Consider the following 22,443-nt stretch of genomic DNA (forward strand, 5'->3'; position numbering starts at 1 on the left):
TGTACCTCTGTTTCTTTTCTTCCCTGAACGTTTCACTTTCCTAATATCTAACAGTGCATTATAAAAACTCGTTTCTTACAGATGGTACCTTAAAATGAGTCCTTTCCACAAAAATGAGTGCCTACAAATTGTAATTTCTTTTAAACCCATAATAGCCTCTGACTAGCTGTTAATTCATTCATTCATTCATTCATTCATTGTCTACCTCTTTATCCTCCACATTAGGGTCGTCAATCCCAGCTGACATAGGGAGAAAGGCGGGGTACACCCTGAACTGGTCGCCAGTCCATCGCAGGGCCAACATATAGAACTTTATGTGTATATATACATACATATATACACATACATGTGTGTGTATATACACGTGTGTATATATATGTATACTGTATATATATACACACACACACACATATATGTATATATACACACACATATATATGTATATGTGTGTGTGTGTGTATAGATATGTGTATATATATATATATATATATCATATATATATATATATATGTGTATATATATATATATATATATCATATATATATATATATATATATATATATATATATATATATATATATATATATATATATGAGTATATACATATGTGTATATGTTGTATATAATAATATACAACAACTTACACACACCTAATGTAGAGTGTTCAATAAGCCTCTGCATGTTATTGGGCATGTGGGTGTACCGGTGCAAACCCACACACACACAGGGATGCAAACCAGCAACCTTCTTTGCTCTGAGGCAACAGTGCTAGCCACATGCCCCACTGTGTGGCCCACAAGCTGCTCAGTGCTTCTTATTATTTCAAATAGTTATATTGCCTCCCTGTATTCATTCTTATTCATTTAGGTCTGTAGCTTATAGTGCAAAATCCTTCCTTCTGACATCAGGCAAAGAGTGGAACCTTCAAAATAAATTGAGATAAAAATAAAATCAGTATGCTCACGTGTAGTTTTTCTGATAATTACATTATAAAGTAATGATTCACGAAAGTGTTGAGTCCCTGCGATGGAAAGTGGTCTGCGACTCAGTGGACCGACCTCCTTGGACATAATTAGGTCCTCTGATGTGGACCATCACGATCTTCAAGCACATGAATAAATAATGTAAATGTCGACTAAAGGGCACAGTGAAAAGTCACCACGTAATCACTCTATACTGCCACTATAATGGGCTTTAGGCAAGCTGTGGTTCAAGGTTAGGTCACGCAGTATGTCCAGATATAATTTGGAGATATTAAGCACCAAGGACTCGGCGATCGCTGGCATGTTAGATAATTAATAGGAAAAATGTATTGTGCAACCTGCCTCTCTGATTCACTTGCTACCTTAACATTGTCTCTACTGGTCAGGGTATTCCCAAAAGCACCAGGGAATAAAGACTTCTGATTTTCTGTTTTTGAACAATTATAATTTGTTATTATTTAATCAATTGTGCTCACAAATCATAGTCTCTGATTTGCATTAAAGCAAATTGGCATTTAAGAGGCCCATTCTTTTTGCCTGCTGTCAGATCTGTCTCATGTCTTGTAGAGTACTCTCTAGCTTCCTTGTTGCATGTTGACATAATGACACCATATTTAACTAAGCCAAGTGTCCTCTGACCACAAACACCTTTAAAATATGTTGGCAAGTGTAGAAATAGAGTTTTATTATTGACCTGGTATCGAATGGAAGAGAAACCTGATGGGGCTATTTCTCCCCTATTCAGAGAGTGTCTTGTTTGATGGTCAGCTTAACTGCCCCAGGTCTGCCTCAGGGAAAATTGAGGATTTTTTTTTGAGAGTGCAGTTCTCACCACACCCAGCCTCAGAGCAAGACCAGAGATGTGATGCCCACAGGGAGAACGAGGCAGTCTTTCAGAGCAGTGTGCAAATCTACAGAGGTCGAACTCCAAAGATGCTGCCTTGTCCCTCCTGAATAATAACCCACTCTTTGTGGCACCATCACGAGAGATTTATTTGTCAAGGAAATTGTGGCACATATAGAACACCCCACCCTTCCATCCATTAGAGTGCTGTTGTCTCCCAGACAGAATCAGACCTCTGAAGGTCTCGTCTCTGAAGTAGAAAACTACTTGAACAACTGGATTACTATGTCCTGGTCCCACTTCCACAACAACTGGCATTTCTCTACCCCTCTCATTTTATATTGTGAAACTTTTATTTGGGCTGCTGCACCAGTTAATATGGCAATCACTGAGGCCCCTCTGTTCCTCCGCAGTCGTGTCTCCTAAAACAGATCTGTGCAAAGGCTGGCAAGTTTTCCACTCAGTCTCCATTATGTGTGGATGCTTAAAGGTTTGTTTTGGCACACACTTTGAAACTTTGCCAACAGTTAGGAAGATTGATACCAATTTCATATGAACCTTTGCTTTGTGTAAAAACTAAAAACCGTCTTCTTTTTTGATTCATTATTCTGTTCAAAAATTAGTGTTTTTGTGCTTTTTCCTCACAGCAGACGGCGTCCTCTAACTGGAAACAAGCCTGTAAACCACTCGCTCCTCTACCAATGTCCATGTAGAAAACCTGCAGTGTTACACCACAGTGCAGAGGAGTTGTTGATCAATTGCTGCCTCTGTCAGTAAGTTCAAATATGTTATTCCATGACTTCAGTGTTCAAAAAGCTTCACTAGAGTTTACCTTACCGACACCTACTTAAAAATGAGGCAGCAATAGACCAGCATCTCATCACTGCAGGCTAAAAAATGCTGATTTTCCCCATGGACTTTGGTGGGAGAGAGTTGGCAGTTTACAATCTTTAGTTTACAGCAAGACTATGTTGTCTAACTGAGATCTTAAGATATAGAATGAAGCACATGTAGATTTTATCAGGTCAGCCTTTTGTTAAATGGCTAAATCGTTGTTTTCTTCCCTTGTGTTCCTGCTGGTAGCCATATTTTCAGTGTGACACTGGGTCTGTGTTCCTGGCTGGTTTCTCAGTGATGACATAGTGCTCTGCTGCACTCATGGTGAGGTTAGTGCTGACAATGTGTCAACATCTCATACAACGGGGCGCCGGATAGCTCAGCTGGAAGAGCAAAGGGCCCATTGCAGTGACCCGGGTTTGATTCCACCTGTGGTCTTTAGTGCCATGTCCCCCAGTCCCCCCGCCTTCAAAAAGCCCCAAACAATATCTCATCCAACGACAAAGAAACTAATGTATCCCTTTATTTGTTTATACTATTTCCCACTGTTGTTTCATAGGTGTGTTCTATAACTCGTACCTGTCTGTCTGAGGACAGGTCAGTGGTAGCAGATTCCAGGTTCCAGCCGTCACCACAGTCACCTCCTCCTCTGCAGCCTGAACACAGTAGCAGTGTCCAGCCAATAGAATTCCCTGATGCCTCACTGATCTACATCCAGGTCAAGATTCCACAGACGGGGTCAAATATCCCGTTGCTATGGTGATGGAGCAGGAACAGGATGGGGGGGGGGGGGGGGGGTCGGCGGTCCCTTGATGTCGAATGATCGGGGACCGAATGGCCAATGGACGACAAGGCAAGAGGTAAACAACATGAAGCCAATATTGGAAAAAATTGTTTTCTTTTTTAATGAATAAATGTGTTTCAGTGTGTGTTTTCACTTTCCATTACCTTCAGCAGGGAATAACTTGGAGCAAAATACATCAGACGAGTCATATCTTTTCAACAACCTAACACAATGTGAAGATTTGGTGCAGTGAATGTTCAGTTTATTGCCTAAAACACTTCATAGAGACATCAGAGGTGGATTTGTGCTCCCTGGTGCAAATTGTATTGTGTTGAAAAGGTAATGTAATGCTGGGTTTGTGTGGCAGGACACTGGTCATCATCATCCAGCAGACTTTATTCCACTGTCCGCAGGTGTTCTTCACACCTCCTTGATTGGATGGAGACTCAAGTCATCTTGTGGTAGCTCAGGCCTAAATCAGTCTCCTATCAAAACGTGTCATCTAAAGCTGATAGACACTATAGCCTTGCGCTGGTCCACTGGGGCTGCTGTTATTGTATGTATACCCTGCAGCATATGGTACATCCCTCTGATGGGGGAAATTGTACAGCTCTTATTGAGTAGAAAATATTAGATTAGTTGAGCTTCTCTCAAGCTTTCTTGGCTTCTTTTCCTTCCCTGATTTATCTCTGCACAGTGGTTATAGCGCGCAGTCCCAACAAAGGCCAAACTAGGTTTTTAAAATGATATTAGTATTATTGTAAACACATCTGATGGAGATTTTTGATTATCAGAGACGACCTATGATGGAACCTCTGGAGTCAGTGATGAGTTAATTTGAAAGATTTTACTGTAGACAGCTGAGATCCGAGGAGAACTGAGACAATGGCTGACATCTGAACAATGAGGCGCCATCGCAGATTCTGGCGAGCAGCGTGTCAGGTCTGATACATACAGTTAGTAAGACTTGAGTGTCGTAGTGTATCTATTGAGGGAGCCTTAAAAAACGCCTAGTTTGTGTCTTATCCTGAGTTATGGCTGTTAATATTGTACACCAGCTCTGGTTACAAGAATATAAGTGAGTAATTAAAGGCGAGACAGCATAATTTATTCCTCCCATTCCTCAGTGCATCAGGGAACTACGGTGGTCTTCACACACCAGACTCTCTGACATCTCCTCCCTCCTCTTCATTGCCTTATGCATCAGCAGAGCTCCACTTGAAACGCTCCTTCAATCGGGCCGCTCTAGAGATGTGGGTCTAAAGTACACATAAAAGGCCTCTTCTGAGGCCTCGATCATACTTTCTGCACATCTGCATGTCCAGGGTCCATTTCCGTGGTGGTCTGTGTGGAACCTACGTGAACAAAAGCAGACACACCTCCAGTTTGTGTAGTTACTGTGACTTAGCATGTGCACATGCTCCATGCAGCACAACACTGTCCAGTTTAGTTGGTGTCGTGCTCTTGTCTTGGTCAAAAGAGACAAAAAAATAAATTCTTAACCATGGAAATGTGCCTGAGTTTACTATGTGAGGATGACCAAGGTTTCCCACACCGTTTCTACACGAGACAATGTGTTGCTACTGGAACGGAATGTGACATCAAGTACTCATGTGGAATACTACACTGATGTGGAATCGTGTTTGTTTTTGGTGGCTCTGTCTGTGTGTCTGTGTGTCTGTGCTTCTGCGCTTGCTTGCAACATGTATGCATTTGTGATAGACACACACGTTGCCACAGAGTCTGTTACACATACAGGCCGACAGAGGCTTGTTGTGTGAATGAGGTGAAGTCTGCCATCTCTGATTGCCTTGTTAGAGTACACAGAAGTACACAGAAATGTGAAGTGGCTCTCGTGGATCTGGAACTATGAAAACCAAATAAATATCTTTAATTTTGAGTAATAATTTATATAATTAATATAAGTAATAATTGAATATTCAATTCCTGCCAATGAATTATCCAGTTTTTTTTACACATTGGACCTTTAACCCATCATCATGTCTTCTTTTTTAATTTTTATAGAGGTAATTTTCTTGTGCGATTGTTTTTTTTTTGATTGAAGTTGAGTGAAGTCACTGCTTGGGTAACTCAAATACAACATGCAAAACCAAGTATATGAGTCACAGCTGATTTGAGTAGGATTATTAGGAAGGATTGTGTTTCCTGCGGCCTGCAGGTGGCAGCACAGATGAATCCAGTGAGGCCTCATATTCAAAACAGCTGAGCTCATGCCTAATATCCACAGTCATGTGAGAAACGTTATGTCACACAGAGTTGCAGGGATTTAAAGCCTCTCTGTGTTTTAATGTAATATTTAAACATCGTGTTCATATTGTACTTCATCACATTATAATGTCTTTGTTTCAGGCTCTGCTCTCATTTCACCTTCAAATAAGTCACCAGCATTAACGTGTCACCTGAGGAGAACACAGCATCAGGTTTGTGTTGTGATATTCAATCCTCGCACTGCTGGTGGATGTAAATGACCCCACATGTGTCACAAATATACCCTCCGTTACACTCTGAAACAACCTCTAATTCACGCGCCTCTTTCTCCTCCTCAGCAGCAGCAGCACCACCACAGCCACCAGGTCACCATGGAAACCGCTGATAGACACACGTCGAGGGTGAGAGATGGAGAGAGAGAAAGGGACAACGAGGGAGAGAGAGAGAGAGAGAGAGAGAGAGAGGAAAGGGGGACATGAAAGGTTAGGGTGTAACCATATTCCCCCAAACATCCCCACAGCCCTACCCCACCTCTAACCCCCCCCCCCCCCCCAACCCCTCACTTTAATGCTGAGCCCCCAACCCTAGATCACCACACACACACACACACACACACACACACACTGCCCCCCACCCCCCTTACATGCACCTCTGCCTCCCCCGTACCCTCTCCCCCCATCTTTTTGCTCTCCATCCCTCTCTTGTCCAGACAGGCTGCTCGCATGGCGGGGATGGAGACGTTCACCGATGGAAGCACTGGTAAATTTTCACATGCAACAACAAAACATAACAACACAACAAGAGAATGGTCCTAGAGAGCATGTGCGCGCGCGCGCGTGTGTGTGTCTGTGTAGGTGTGTGTGTGTGTGTGTGTGTGTGTGAGAGAGAGAGAGTGTGTGTGTGTGAGGGGGCGCCTCAAGATACACATGCTGCAGACTGAACTCTTTTTCCTCCATGTGTCTTTCCAAGCTCTCCTCTCCTCCGCTGTATCATACACTCCCTCCCTCTCTCAAACCACAGTCTTTCTCTTCTCTGTCAGTGTTTTTTTTTCTTGTTGTCCGTGGCGTCAGGTGACTGACTTTTCCTCGTGGCCGTGCAGTGAAGGCAGAGTGGCAGAGAAATGTCGCTGCTAATGATTTTTTGGTTTGTGAGAGGCTGGGCTTTTTTTATTGATTAGAAAGAAATGAATTCAGAGGGGTAACCCTGGTGTTGTGACTCTCACTCCAGCTCTCTCTCTCTCTCGCTCTCTCTCTCGCTCCTCTCTCTCTCTCTCTGCCCCCTGATTCCTCCCTTGCTCCTTTGCTTCGTGGACGAATAGCGTGGTGTTCTCTCTCCTGCTCTGCATGTTGAATATTACCGCGGGAATATTTGATTTTTAAGGTGCTCTGTGTATGCGGAAGTGTCCGGACATGTCTCTCAGCGTCTGCCATTGTCATGTACATGATCACCATCATGATGTTGTGCCTCATGACGAGTGTGAGCGCGTCTGTTGTCGTCGGTGCTGAATGCTGTGGTTTTAATCTGTGCGTAATGGCGCACACATTTGAAACCATGCGCATGTTTCCGTGTGGCGCTGTTCACCGAGGACACACATTTAAGACTTGCTTTTGTTGCTTTCGTCGTCATTCCTTTGTGGTTCCAATACTTAATTGTGAAAGAGCGTGGCTTGGTTTTTACGCACAGGTGTGTGTGTGTGTGCGCGCGCGCATGCAAGCATGCATTGCAGGATGTTGAGTTCACGTGCAACCTGTGTCTTAATAATGAGTGTATAATTCAGTCACTGGTTGACGCTCTATAGTCCGCGCGCGCTCTGAGGTTTTTAATCAATGTTGTCGACAATTGCTGCTCGGTATCCTGACGCTGCCCGCAGATCATTGCACAACAACACCTCAGCCCGGCGAGAGGCTGATCGGCCGCAGAAGGGAAATCGATGAACACACTGAGTTAATTATGAGAAAATCAATTAAAAGGAGGGGGATCTATGGCGTATATAAGGCCGAGCAGGCAGCTCGCAGCGGCAGAGGAGAGGAGAGGAGAGGAGAGGAGAGCGGACCTGTGGACACCTCTCCTCTCCTCACCTCTCAGCCTGGCCGCTGCAGCGCAGCTCGCTGACCGTACAAGTCAAACACAACACTGACCGTCACTGCACTTCGCACCACAGTCTCACTTAAACATGTGCTACATATGTTAATGTGTACACTGTTTGCACACACACACACACACACACGTGCGTTTCCTCCTGAATTATCCATCACTGAGATTGTGCCAAAAACACATTTCACTACAAATGTCTGCTCCACCTTTGACTTTGAACATTTTAGATAATTAAAATATTTTTCCTGACACCAACTGTCACTGGGCCTGAGTGTCCCAGAGTGATGTGTTTAATTTAGGGAGGGTAACACTTTGTTTGTTTGTCTTTAACACTTCAGTCATTTAGTGTGAGCTAGTGCGAGTGAGTTTGCAGGATAATTAGGAATCTGTGTGCACATCACCACCTTTTAATGATGTAAGTTATGGAAGGAAAAACACTCGCAGTCTTGAGTGGGAACAGTCAAAAGTGACCCTAGTGAATAAGAGACAAACATGTGACGACTGAAACCCCACGAGACCCTCATTCACGTCTTTTCCATAGTTGTCGTTACATAGTGCAGCTCTAAAAACACACATTTATAAATCATTTTATAAATGTGTTTCTTTATTTTTGATTGTTTTGGGAAAAGTCTTGTCTCATTGAAAGTCACACTCAGTTGATTATTCACGATGCTGCTGCAGTGAGAAAGTTACTTTCCACTGTAGGTGTATATCAACAATTACATTTAAACAGCAACAATAATAATAATAATAATCATAATAATAACGTACATATTGTTGTTTTACTTATTCAAATGTTTCATTATTAGTGGCACAATGAAAATATTTGTTGTGCTGTGTGTGTGTGTGTGTGTGTGTGTGTGTGTGAGAGAGACAAGGATTTACAGTTTATACATTTATAAAACAATAGTTGTGCTTTAAGTTTTATTCCCATATCATTCAGTATAATAGTAATCATTCAAATAATAATTTAATATCAATTTAACTAAGTGTGTGTGTTTGTGCGCGCGCGCTTTAATAGCTTATTCCCTTCAAAACCATTTGCGTAATTTTTGTAAATATTTGTAGTGATTTACATTTGTTTTAAAATTGAATTTGAAATAGAATGAAGGCGGAATGGCGCTGTAGTCGTGATGTGATCTATTATTATCTATAGAAGTTATTTTTTGTTTTGTTCCAAAATCGCTCCGTTCTTGGCTGTTACTGAGACAACATCCATCTCCGCCTCAGATATTGATCACACTCAACCTCTTCTACCTCGTGTCCTCATTTTAGGTGACAGTCTACAGGTGAGACGACATGTTAATAATATTAATGCATATTTATTTCTGCTATTATTAATTTTTGCATATGTATATGATCTGGGTTTATTTCCCGCTCGTGTTCAGTGTCGCTGGTCATGCCTCTCATTTTGGCGTAAATCATTTAATATGCTTATTATTTATATATAAGAAAATCAGGCCCACTTTTTATTTATTTTTTGCATTTATTTAGGTAAAACTTTAAAGTTCAGGACTATGTTAAAACAACAGGCCTTTGTGTTTTATCTGCATCTTAATGTTTATTCATTTCCAATAGTGTTAGGAAGTTTTGGTGGAATATTAAAATGTCGCCTTCATGCAAATATATCAAATATAAAAAGTGGATGCGCGTGAAAGGCAGCAAAGTAGAAAATATTAGATATTTAACAGCTTCTACATTATTTATCTTACATTTTAATACGTGCAATTTTCTATATGGTGGTACAATGGTGCACATGTCGCTTGTGTCTCTGTAATTCCTGTAGTATGTATACACATTTTATTTTAATAAGGTGATCAAATCAAATCATGGACAATACTAAAAATGCGTTAAAATCGAGCACATTTGGATTCAAATTGAAAGACGCATTTATAAAATGCATGTATTTATTGTATTATTCTCAGATTTCAGATTCAGACAAATTGATCCTCATACTAGGACAAATCATTCGGTTTCTAACACACACACACACACACAACTCACAGGCAACCTGTATTTTAAAGGTCGGATACACAACACAAATAAATAAATAAATAAATATAAAAACAATTGTGAAAAATGATTCAGTGATCACCTTAAAATCCACTGTCTGTGCTCAGCAGTCTGATCGTATCACACTGAGTTTCCTTTCAATTGTTATTAGTAATATTTTATAGAACGGGATTGAAGGGAGTGTGTGTGTGCGCGCGCGTGTGCGCGCGCGCTGACCCTCCTGTCCTGCACCTTATCAACTTGAAACAGACCACGCAACCGATACATTCAATTTTCTGCTTTATGTTAAAGTCTGTGTGAAGCTCATTCTATAAACGGTTTATTTTGGTGTTTAAACCCTTTCATGTTTTTGAGCTTTTTCCTTCTTCTTTTTTTCCTGCTCATTTTTTAAGTTAGTGCACACGTCCAGTCAGTGTCAAACCACCACGGGCCATATACGAAATTAATCCATTTTCTGCACACGGCACCCCCCTCCACCCCACACACACACACACACACACACATACACATACAGAGTGGCAGTTTTCTGCGCCCGGTGCACAATGCGGTAATGACCAGCAGGTCAAAGGTCGTTTGGCCAGTTCCTCAATTAAGGCGGAAAGATTGCAGTTGCACGATGCATCGTTTCTGTGATAAGGAGGGAGCAGAAGTGACGGACTGTGTGTGAGTAATATATGAATCCATGCTTTGTCTGAACACATGAACTTTGTTAAACAAAGTGCACCACATTTAAAAGAAATAAACACTAAGAATTGTCTTGTTTTGAAATTATTTAAAGGCTTAATTTTTTCTGCTAAATCGATTTTGTTTTCCCTTGTATTTCACTCTTTTTAATCCTTTGTACACATCAGCAATTCATCATATTTTTATCAATCTATCTATCTATCTATCTGCACAGTAATGCAGGGAAAATATGAAACACTAATATTTCCAGTAAGGTCAGTTTGTTCAGTGTGAGCGGAGTTATTGTTGTTTTGTTTAATGTAGTGTTTGGTCTCTGATTCCCTCGTGGAAACACCTTGTCCCTTGTCCATCGATTGCAGTTATTGAATTATAATCAATGGACAATTCACAATCATCGCCGCATTGATTAGCTGATAAACGGCGGTTCCTCTCGTCGAAAGGCACCGTTGCCTCGCTCCCTCTCAGTTTGGCCGCTGAGCTCGGTGTGTGTGTGTGTGTGTGTGTGTGGAGCGGCTTGGTCAGACCCGAGGCTTCACCAGCACAGACAGGACTTCAATAAGTGACAAAGGAGAAGTGATAAATTGATCAAAAATGACCACAATGAAAGCGGGGGCCTCTTGTGAGACCACACATGGCCATTATGTGAGTGTGTCTGTGGCTTTGTGGTTGGAATACATCAAGGACTCTGTGTCAAAGTTCAGCTTCATCCCAGACTGATGACCCTGCAGACGGACTTGACCTCTTTTTGGGGCGGAGGGGAGGTCTAACAGCTGGGGGAGGAAGCAGCAGAGTGGACTGGCCAGGGAGAGGGTAGAGAAAGGGGCAAAGATGGAATTAGAGGAGGCGAACTTATGGACAGAAGGAGGGAAGGTGAGAGGAAATCGGCAGGACGAGAGACACCACAGCGGACCTTGACTACATCCTTGTGGTTTCTGTCTCTCTCCGCTGCCCTGGTCCCCCCTGGTTTTGGTGCTCGGCTCTGGTTTGAAGCAGTGAATTAACACCTGACCCCGGCTTATGACCCTATCCCCTTCCTCCTGCTACCCCCCTGCAGATTAGCAAATATGTGCTATCTAGCCTGGACACACACACACACACACACACACACAGGTTCACAGTCACACACACACACACACACACACACAGAGAGAGACAATCACAATCACATACACAGCTACTTAATGTAGAGTAAAATAAAAAGAACAATGCAGCCTCGTCTTCAATGTCCACACAACCTTTGCACGTCCCATCGTCGTCTGTCCACCGTCCAAATTCCCCAGAGTGAAGCCTCAGTGTGTCACTGCTCGTCACCATAACGGTCAGTCTGTAATGACTACCTCCCCCCACACCATGACCACAGAGACAGACCCCCCACCCCCCCCACTGACCCTCATCCATTTTACCTGCAGGACACTGCAGCCGAGCGTCGGCTCCCGCTGCCACAGCTCTGGACCTGGATGTTCTCCCACCCTGACGCCTCGCTGCACACGCGACCTACACTCTTTACTCCGTGCCTGTAGAGGGGTTCCTCCAAATGAAAGTGTATGAATGCAGAGTGGGGGGGGGGGGGATTAAAGAATTTTCTTAAGTTCATTTGCTCTGAGGTGTCAGAGGCCTGATGCTTGGAAAGCATTGCAGTCTGAATCGTAGGTGGATTGTGGTGGAGTTGCTTCGAAGTGAAATGGTGGGTTGAGTTTTGGGTTGTAAATAAATGTGGGAGAGTTGTTTATAACTTAAACTATGGATAATGAGGATAATTATTTAGGTGTAACTATATTAGAAGCCACTTGGTTATTTACTAGTGAAAAAAGAGAAGAGAGGTAGGTGGTGACATTTTAGGTACGGACATTTTTTTGCCTTGTTTTCTAATCCGTCAAAGTAAATATCAATTCATTCATTAATTCATATCTTGTAAATACAAGTTATAGTCAGTATCCATGCTGATGTAATAATAATAACGACATAAGAGTGAAATAGCAATAAAATGAATGATAAATATGCAGATATTTAGCTGCTCCACTTAAATAAATTCACTCTTATGTGACAGGCGTATAAACAACATCTGGTTTACTTCAACATCATTTCACAATAAGTCACGAAACATTTTCCAAATTTCCTAAATTTGCCACAATGTATTTCCACTGCAAATGAAATTCTCTTGTTTACTAGTTTTTAATTCATATTTAGTTTTTCACAATTCACGTTTATCCTTAAAATATTTATATTAAAAAAAAGACTCAAGCCCTTTTTGTCCTTGTGTAGAACAATCTCAAGGTATAAAGAATTATGATTTTAAAATGGAGTTTAAATAGCTGACGGTGCAATAATAACACAACAAAAGTAAAAACTAAAAACAACTAATCACAAATAATGTGAGGAAAGTTGTCACGCCTCAGCGTGAGAACAAGTTTCTGAAAATCAAACACATTATCTTTAATAAGGCGCTGTTTTTAATTATTTGTCAAGTTGTAACCAGCAGGTGATTTTGTTTTATTACATATTAAATTTACAGTCCAATACAGTTACCAGTTATTTCTGATCAACTGATCAGATCATCAAGAATGTATGTTGTTCTCTCCGTATTTAACGGATATTCTGTACTCTGGTTGCCACAGTTCCCCCTCAGCACTATTATTCATGTCCTCTCGTGCCCAGCACAAATCACAGCCCGCGTTCTCGACAGTGTCCGAGGAGGCGCGCGTTACCCATTGAGCATCACAGGAGCACATGCCCTTTCCTCTCATCCCATCTCCCTCAGCCTCCTCCAGGCTGTTGTAGTGGATTGATGGCCGCTGTAGCACATAGTTGAGGTGGATCTTGGACTGGTCTGGTCAGCACAATTTGCAGTGTCCACCTTCCGCCTGTGAGTGTCAGCAGAGAGCAGCCAGTGTGTCTGGCTCCATTAGGTTTCCTACCTGTCTTCCCACTGTGCCAGACAGAGGAGGAAGGCAACAGAGAGGGGGGGAGAGCAGCGGGAAGTTACCCAGAGGAGAGGGAGGACAACAGAGGAAGCGGGAAAAGACATCTTTTTATCCTCGCTCTCTCCGTCAAAAGCCCTGTGCAGTTCCTCTTTCTCTGTCTCTTCACCTCATGTTTTCTCCTCCTGCCTCTCACTTTGTCCTTCTCTCACCAGAACCCCTAATCCTCCTCCTTTTAGCCCACACTCGTTCCTTAATCCTAAATCTCTTCTTCCCTCTGTAGCAGGCCCTTTCTCTTTCTCACTGTACCTCCTCCCTCTTCTCCTCTCAGTCTATCGCATCTGAACATGCCACCTCTCAGCATAACCCTTTTACACACTCCAGATGACGGCAGCACACCTTATTTTCCGTCTTTCATCTCTTCAACCTTCTTCTGTTTCTCCTGCCGTTTGTTGTCTTTGTCTCGCGTCCACACCTCTGGCCGCTGTGGTGTCCACTCTGACGCCTGATTGTAAGGCCACTCTTGTCGTCATAATCTGTCAAAAAATAAATACATTAGACTTTATACAATGGTCATTTTACAGCAAAGGAACAATCAGCTCTCACTTTGCAGTAGCCGGTGATTATTTTTCCCCTCCTGTCCCGAGCAAGCTCAAGCTCACACCAATTTTCGTCACTGCGGCCATTTTGTTGGATGTGATCTATTTTCTGTGATTTGGCGCGAGTGATTTGCAGCCCATCAGGTTCTCTGTTGTGTGAGGGTTTGCCGTCGTTGCCATGTGCAGCTCAACATTTTAAACCATTTCCTCTTTTGCTTGCAGGATATTGGAGCATAATTGTGGACTGGTTTTCAATTATATAACAAAATGAACCTATTTTCCTTTTTTGTAGAAAAGGAAAATAGGTCATTTTGTCTTTAGAAGCGCCGCGAAAAACTAGTTTCACTTTCATAGTTGGTCTTTTTTGTAGAAGCTGCTAAAAAAAGCTTGATTTTGATGTGATGTAGATCATCCTCAGGTGAGACTGAGTTTACACTTGTGTAGGTTTGACATCAGGTGTGGTTCGTCACTATTAAAAGAGGAATTATTCAATACTTTTATATAAAACAGAATATATTTAAACAAATAAAAGTGAACTTTACATTTTCAAATTACGGGGCAACATCAGACAATAGATCAAACATTGTTAAATCATAATAATAATCTTGATTCAGACCTTTTTTTCAGCCTGAGTCTTTTTTTTTTTTTTTACAGCTCCTCAGGTTCTTTGTTGTGTGAGGGTTTGTCGTTATCAATTGTTTCAAATATTGGGACATAATCACAGACTGATTTATAAATATACAATAAAATGGACCCGAATAAGAAGGTGACTTCAATACGGTAAAAAAAAAAGAAGAAAAAGTCGTTTCCCGTTCCACAGTTTGCCTTTTTGTGTTGTGACAGCGTGACAGGAGGCTGGAGTTTAACTGCACAATGTTGTGTTTCCACTGTGCCACCGCAGCACTGCTCACATTATTCAGATAACAAGAGAGCCTCTGTCATGTCCCTACAAAATACCATATGTTTTCTTAATCTGTCAATAGCTCCAGACCTGAAAGACTTCATTTTGGCTGAGCAGTGAAAGGCTCACAAACATCAATATGGCTGAGCAGGATAAGAAGAAAGAGCCATATTCCATATAGTCTGTATCGCATTCCCTCCATATCCTCCCATTTGTATGGTGCAGATATTGGGTCTCAAGCGGGAAATCGGGACAGCGTTCTCTCAGAATGGTTGCATCCGCCTGTTGAAGTGGAATAGGAACGTTATACGGAACCAATGCATCCAGACTTGCCTGGACATCTCAACAATGCACTTTCTCTTCCTCCCTCCCCATTCCTCTAAGTCTCCCTCTCTCTCTCTTTCAATAACTTTCTCGCTCCAACTCCATCATAACCACGACAGTGTGGAGGAAGAGGTGTGGATTAGGCCTAAATGTAGAATCATGCCATGACTGCCTGCCCCTCACGCTGGGTCAACCATGGTAATAACTACTATGAAGAGAAAGAGAGGAAGAAGAAGAAAAAAACCCCCCACAGAATCCACTCCGCCTCGCACGCCTCTCACTTCCACTCTCTTTGTGCTTTTAACGTGTGAAAAAGGATTGGTGAAAGGATGTCAAGACGCAAGAAAAAAGAGATGGGAAAAGGACAGACAGTTATCCTTGCATTGCCGCGCCTGTCACACTACAATGTGCATGGCTGATAACTAATTCAAAAAAACATGCATGGGCCGGGTTTAGCCTTTCAAACAACTTGTACATCTGAATGCGATTTACAGGCTATTTTTTTATGCAGCTGCCTTTGACTGATCAGTGCTGTTTCAATGCTCATGCTGTGGAAGTCTCCAGTGTTCAGCACCGGGCAAAGGGAGCATTTTGCATTGTCTGTGGTTAGGGTTTGCTTTGCAGAGTGTGATGTATATGGATGGGGTTTGGAGCTGCATCGTAGTCCGTAACTGTCAGTGCAGAGACGAGTGTCTCAGCACTGCAGACAGTGATTTCACCCATGTACAGTGGCTGCGTTTTCCCTCCTGCCTTCTCCCCCATCTCACTCATCCCATTTTCAGCCTTTCATTTTTTTTTTTACACAAGGGGAAAATGAGGAAGAACAAAACCAACATATGAAAACTAAAACATGACAGAGAGGGGAAGGGAGAAGGGAGAGGGAGGGAGGGAGGGGAGGAAGAACAGAGGAAGGAGAGGCAATCTCGGAAAACAAGAGGGCTTTCAAAAGTAAGGGATGAAAGCTAGTCAGGCTGTTATTTTTGAAAAATGATCCTTGTGTAGTGCTCCTTTTAAGAGCCAGGTACATATTATTTTATCTTCCTGAGGAGTGAGGTGTTTTGGCACAAAAAAGTAGCAATTTATTGTCCTTAATATGATTTTTGACAGACGTTTTATTTATTTTTTTAAATCACATATCGGCTTCTCTGTGCGCTGTTTTCTCTAATCACCAGTGTATTAAGAGCTGGTAACTCTGAAGTCTGCTGATCATTATCACAACACTTAAAAATAATTTTTATGCGTCCACTCTGTTTGGACGTGTCACCATGTTACAAGCAAGCGCACTCTCCTCACTCTCGCACTCCATCTTTTTCCTAATGCAGCCAGTGGCTGAAGCCTGAATTAGAGTGAGGCCGGCGTCCACACAGAGGCATTTTTGAGTCGCCGCCTTTGACCCTTAAAGACAGACATCCCGCAGAAAAGACGAAGAAAAAAAAAATCTAAATGGCTGCCGGCTGCGACTGAATCAGAGGACATTGTCGAAGTCATCGGTCAGACTAATTGTTTAAGACCACACTGCTGCTGCTGCTGCTGCTGCTGCTGCTTGGAGGCTGTTTCTTAATCACACTACCAGGGAAGATGTGTATAGATGTTTGTACAAAGACCATCAATTCCTGATATAAATATATTTATAATATTTATACAGGATCTTTGTCTGGTGGCAGCACATCATGGCAGAATTATTACCAGCACTGCTTCAGAATCTTGGAAAAACTCAGTCATACTAAAACCCTTTAAAAATATTATGCACAAAGGAAAACTGATCAGATTAATTACAACACATGCTTAAACAATAAAAGGATACAACATTCAGTCTCTTGTAAATAAATGCATCAAATTTAAATTTAAGAATTTAATCTTAACAGCACCAGGAGCCACAGAAGCTGTGAAATATAAAGAAGAATCAATGACTTAATAATTAGAACAAGCATGAGCACGAGTACTGACAGTGAAACACCACTGCGTCACAACCTGACAATCATTTCTCACACTGTGGGCTCGACTGCCTTGTGCTGTCCCCTCTGTTAATGTCTAAAAATAACCATTTATAATATAATTAGTTATTTTTGCTGATTTACAGTAAACATTTTTGCTGTTTACACGCAGCTGACACTTATGTCACTGTGTGTGTGTGTGTGTGTGTGTGTGTGTGTGTGCGCACTGATCCTGAAGGAATTTTCCTCGTCATTTCTGCGGCACAGGTGTGTGTGTGTGTGTGTTCAACACGTGTCTCCCGTATCAATAGGTTAATAGCTGAGATGTCAGTTTCAGTGACTGGCTGATTAGTTGTGTGTTCACTAATCCACACTGGGGCGGGGAACTATTGGCTTTCCCATTGATTTTAGTGTGGTGAGCAGGCAGAAGATAGAGAGCGGAGAGATCTATTGATTGACCCCAAATTAGACCTCCCCCCCCCTCCACCTCCACCACCTCCACCACCACCACCACCACCCACCAGCCGGCTCTGCCATTCCTATAGTCAGCTGCAGTTTGCTCATTGGGCGTCTGCACTGACAAACATTTGGTATGATGGGAGCATTTAACCTGCAGCAAAAACAAGAGTCTCCTTTGTTACGTTGTTGATTTGAAAGTGTAGCTTGTCGTCAGTGGATTGTCTGTGTGTCGAGGACGAGCGTCACGCCGCAGCGTCTGTGACCACAGGGAACAGCTGCTGTGGATTCCTTTGATCAACCAAATTGCACCACAACCAGTCGCAGGGTGTTGCTTTTGTGTGTTGTGTGTTGTGTGATCACAAAGCGTAACCTTATCTGTAACCCTCAGCTCTGCGCCGTGTCATTCTTTTTTTTCTCCCTGGAACAAACGCTGGTATATTAACGTGAAAATGGATGAAGAGTCTGGCTGTGTCCCACCTTCCAAATCCAGCAACTTTTCCTTTTTCTCCTCTGTTGTCCTTCATGACTGTCACCTCGCTGCATCATATGCTTCCTTTTTTACTGTTCTTTATCTCCAGCCCTGTCCCTGGCTCCCTGCCTCTCTCCACCCCTCCCTCCAATCCCTCTTTCCTTGAGTCTAAGCTTTGAGCTTTTCCTTCCGATATATCACTCCATCTCGTTGCTCTGTCTGCCTCTGATATTCCTCTTTAGACCGCTTTCCTTCCGTCACTCGCTCCCCTCTCTCCCCTGTGTCTATGTAAGCAAGAGAGAGGAGGTTGTTAAACATTTTTCTTCCCTCTTAATTGTTTTGACTGGGCCGATTGGCATCCCGATTAGGCCCATTGATTTCCTGGCGCTAAGTGCATTGATTTTTAAATTTCTTATTGATCCCCGCTCTAAATCTCCCACACACTCACTCACACAGTCACACCGTTCACTGGGGCAGAGATGGAGAAAAGGATTGAGAGGAGAGGAAGATCGGAAGAGGGAAAAGGAGAAAGATTGGTGTTAGGTAAATACACTGACGTGTCACAGTGTAGTGAATTAAGAGAGTGAGAGAAGAAGAAGGAGAAGAGGAGTGGGGGGGGTTGGAAGGATGGGAGCACACGGTTTTGAGCTGCAATTCTGTGGTTGACTGAAAATACACAGCACAGGGAAATGACTGCAGAGAGGGAAACAGCAGAAACACATTTAGACTCTTAATTTAATCAGTGGCTGGAATCAAAAATGTATTGTCATGATTTAAACATTTAAAAGTGTAGTGCACAACAGCAAAGTCACATCCATCCGTCTACCGCCACGCACACGCGGGGAGAACACAACAACACTGTGAATCATCAACAGATTCAAACCTTCACACAGTGTTTATTAAGTCTATCAAAGTGAGACAGTTGCAAACAGTGACTGGAACACAAGGAAGTGCCCACTGCTCCCCGGGGTTCAGCAGTTTGACAGGATAAACACTTCTGCTGTGCGCTGCTGGTGTATTCACACAAACACTCCCTTTTTAAATGAAGGATGCATAAGTTTAAGTGATAAGTTCTCTTGTGTTTTTTCTTGTCTTTTATTTCACTTTTTATTACACGTTCAAAATAAATGAACAAAAATTGCTTCATTCATTCATTCATTCATTTAATGTTACATGATTTCTGAGGCTGAATAATGACGCCAGCGACCACACAACTCACCGAAATGGACGCACTACAGCTTTAACTTTAACAGGTTTGACAGTATCTGGAACCAAAAGGCTGAGAAATACAAAGAGCTCCTCTGATTTAATAATTGTAACCAGCGTTAGGACGTAGCAGCTGTGATCTGCCCGCCTGTGAGTGTCCAGACGGAGCATGTTTCACCTGTGAAGAATGAGATACATTATGGTTGTACAGAGGTTTATGAGGGATAGACAGATATTGGAAATGTCAGAGATGGAACGGAGTGTTTTGTCTTTGTCTTGCTGTTTCACATGGTCTGCAGAGCTTCCTAGAGACGTGTGTGTGTGTGTGTGTGTTATTTCTGGCTTATGACTGTGTTAGACTTTAGAGGCCCTCTGGACTCCCCATCTTACATGCCCACTGGTGTTTCTCTGAAGGTGGTGGACCTAATTGGCTGTATCCCAGTCTGTGTGTGCGTGCGTGCACGGCTCTGCGCGCGCGCGCCCACGCACGCACGTTTGAAAGTGTGCGTGTGCGATATAAAGTATATTTGAACTCCATCTTCTTAAGTCTGTGCACAGGGAAAATGTATGTTTTTATATCTGCGTGCGTTTGACCTTTCCCTGGCTTTAGTGTCCAGGCTCAAATTCAGACATTGAGTTGATAACATTTTCTTATTATTGCCTCCATACTTGACCAAATTGTGCTAACCTTTTCTAAAGTCATTTGCTGTTTTCTCTCTGGCTCTTGTCCAGTTGAGTGTCTTGTGCAACACACAATATATGGACCGCATGTAGCATTACTGTGTTGCAATTACAATTTGCTCTACTTAGATCCACTTAAGATAAGTGCTTTCAAATGGCAAGGAAGGAAAGGCAACAATTGTCAGCCACATAAAGAGAATAACTTCAACACTGTTGTCAGCACTGAGATAATGTAACGCTGCACAGCAGTGACACTAATTATATGACGCTTTTAGGAGTTTAAAGCTTACTCCTTTAACACTGCGTTATTATCATGACTGCAGAGCTGCAAGTGATGGTGATGATCGAGGACAATGTGTGCTTAAGCTTTTTTTTATTAATGGTTACATTTTCAGCATCTGCAGAACATGTAAAATACTATATTATTTCATATGAGAGTGTGTCTGTGAGACAATGACACGTAAAGTGTTTGAAATGCATATGCTGCGCTGAGCTGCTGTTTACTTTGACGTGATGGGGCCTGTGTTTGCTCTGGTGATAGGGATGACCTTACAGCACACACACACACACACACACACACACACGCACGCTTGTGTGAGAACAGATGGATAAATGAAGAATATGTGTCTTTTCAGATTACTCGTGTACAAACACTCACATGCAGGTGCCTGCAGACAGTTAAGATCAGGCGGCCTGATGGTCACTGTGACCAGGTTTTTAGATGACAATAGGACACACGTACACACACACACACACACACACACACACACACACACGCATGCACACAAGAGCATGGCTCTCAACTCGTGCCCATATACTCATGTGATCAACACACTCACCCAATTTATCCAATACACACTTGCAACTCAACCTTGACCTGTCGTCCTCAGCCTGCAGCCTCATACATGGTCCTCCTGTTCCCTCAGTGATGTCACACACACACACACACACACACACACACACACACACACACACACACACACACGGATATCGATCAACCCAAATCAGCCGCAAAACACACAAAATTCATGTTCCAAGTTTTAAAAAGGTAATGCCTCAAAATGAAATGATGAGATACACTTGAGAAGAAAAGTAATAGGTGATGTAGTTACATTTGATAAATTAGGGATCACTTGTGTTTTTCAGTGATTATGAATAATGAGTGAAAGAATAAATGTTTGACTGGTGTTTGTGAAAGTCCAAGGTGACTTCTTGAAAACCTCATTTTATTTGACCACCGGTCCAAAATTTAAAGATTCCACTTCATATATAATACTATATAAATAAATGACTTGCCAAAATTGTGCCACATTAATTTTCTGTTTCACTGATGATTTGATTTATCGACCAGTCCTCTGAGAATGGATCGCTCCATGTTTTGGCTTGCAGAATGGACGCGTGCCTCCTCACGTCCGTCCATAGGTGTCTATGAAATTAGAGCGGCCGTGGTGCGACTCGGTGATGAATTTCACTGTCAGAGACAAATTCGAAATAAATCTCTCGCCATGGACTTCCAGTGTGTGTCGCACTCTGATAATTTCCACAATATCCTCTGCAACCCCCAGGGGCAGATTTTTTTTTTCTTGTTATTTCTCTCTCCATCCTCCCCTGTTTGTTTCTATCCCTGTAAAATGCTGGTTGGTCTGCTGAAATACTGCAGTGCTTTATCTGCCCTCTTTTTCCTCCCATCAGTCCCTCTCTCACTCTTTTTTTCCTCCCCTCTCTGTCCTTCTCTCCCCTGGATGGGCTGGGTGTACAACCTCCCCCCCCCCCCCCCCACCCCCCCCCCCTTTTAGTTGTCGTTGTTGTTGTTGAAGATGGTTTGTGTGTATGTGTGTGTGTTTGGGGGTGGGGGGGGGGGGTGATGTTGGTGAGGTGGAGAGGGGAGGGGCCGGGGGGGCTGGGGTGGTATAGCAGAAGCAGCCGGGACCCAATGACGTGGGTGCGACATGTAACCGTGGCGCAGGAGAGGAAATCAATACATGAAAGGATGAGGAGCACTGGGGTGGATTACCGTCTGGGGCCCTGGCTACTGGAGGGATGGAGGGGGGTGTAGATGAGGCCTGGGGGGGAGGTTAGAGAGTGTGTGTGTGTGTGTGTGTGTGTGGAAGAGGAGGAGGAGAGGAGGGAGGGGTGCAGAGGGCGAGAGGCCAGATTGTCCAGTCCCCTCTCTCCCGCATCCCCTCCCCTGACCAAGCGCTGTTTGAATCTTGACCCCTCCCATCAACCCTCCCTCGGCTTCTAAACACTGCTCAGCGCCGGTCAGTGGAACCTTCAGCTCCACACACACACACACACACAGGTGCAGTGGACTCTATAATGTTGAGTGAATGCATAGCCTGGCCACTCTGTGCTAACTCTGCTGATAACCCTGCACTATCTGTATGGGGAATAATCGCCTGATATTACCAGTGTAAATTAAAGAGCCCCACAGAGACTGTGTTTATGTGTGTGTGTGTGTGTGTGTGTGTATGCATTTATGTG

General features: G+C 42.9%; 1 protein-coding gene across 1 annotated transcript in view; it reads left to right on the plus strand.

The window, feature by feature from the left end:
* Positions 1-6,359: 6,359 nt before the first annotated feature.
* pou2f2b (POU class 2 homeobox 2b) overlaps positions 6,360-22,443 on the plus strand; it is a 67,723-nt gene continuing 51,639 nt past the window's right edge. Inside the window, exon 1 of the mRNA XM_058648423.1 lies at positions 6,360-6,436. Within this exon, the coding sequence (XP_058504406.1) occupies positions 6,400-6,436 (37 nt within the window). The 5' untranslated portion in view covers positions 6,360-6,399. The remainder of the gene's footprint in view (positions 6,437-22,443) is intronic.

The sequence above is a fragment of the Solea solea genome, chromosome 13 (assembly GCF_958295425.1).
Source record: "Solea solea chromosome 13, fSolSol10.1, whole genome shotgun sequence".
Taxonomy (NCBI): domain Eukaryota; kingdom Metazoa; phylum Chordata; class Actinopteri; order Pleuronectiformes; family Soleidae; genus Solea; species Solea solea.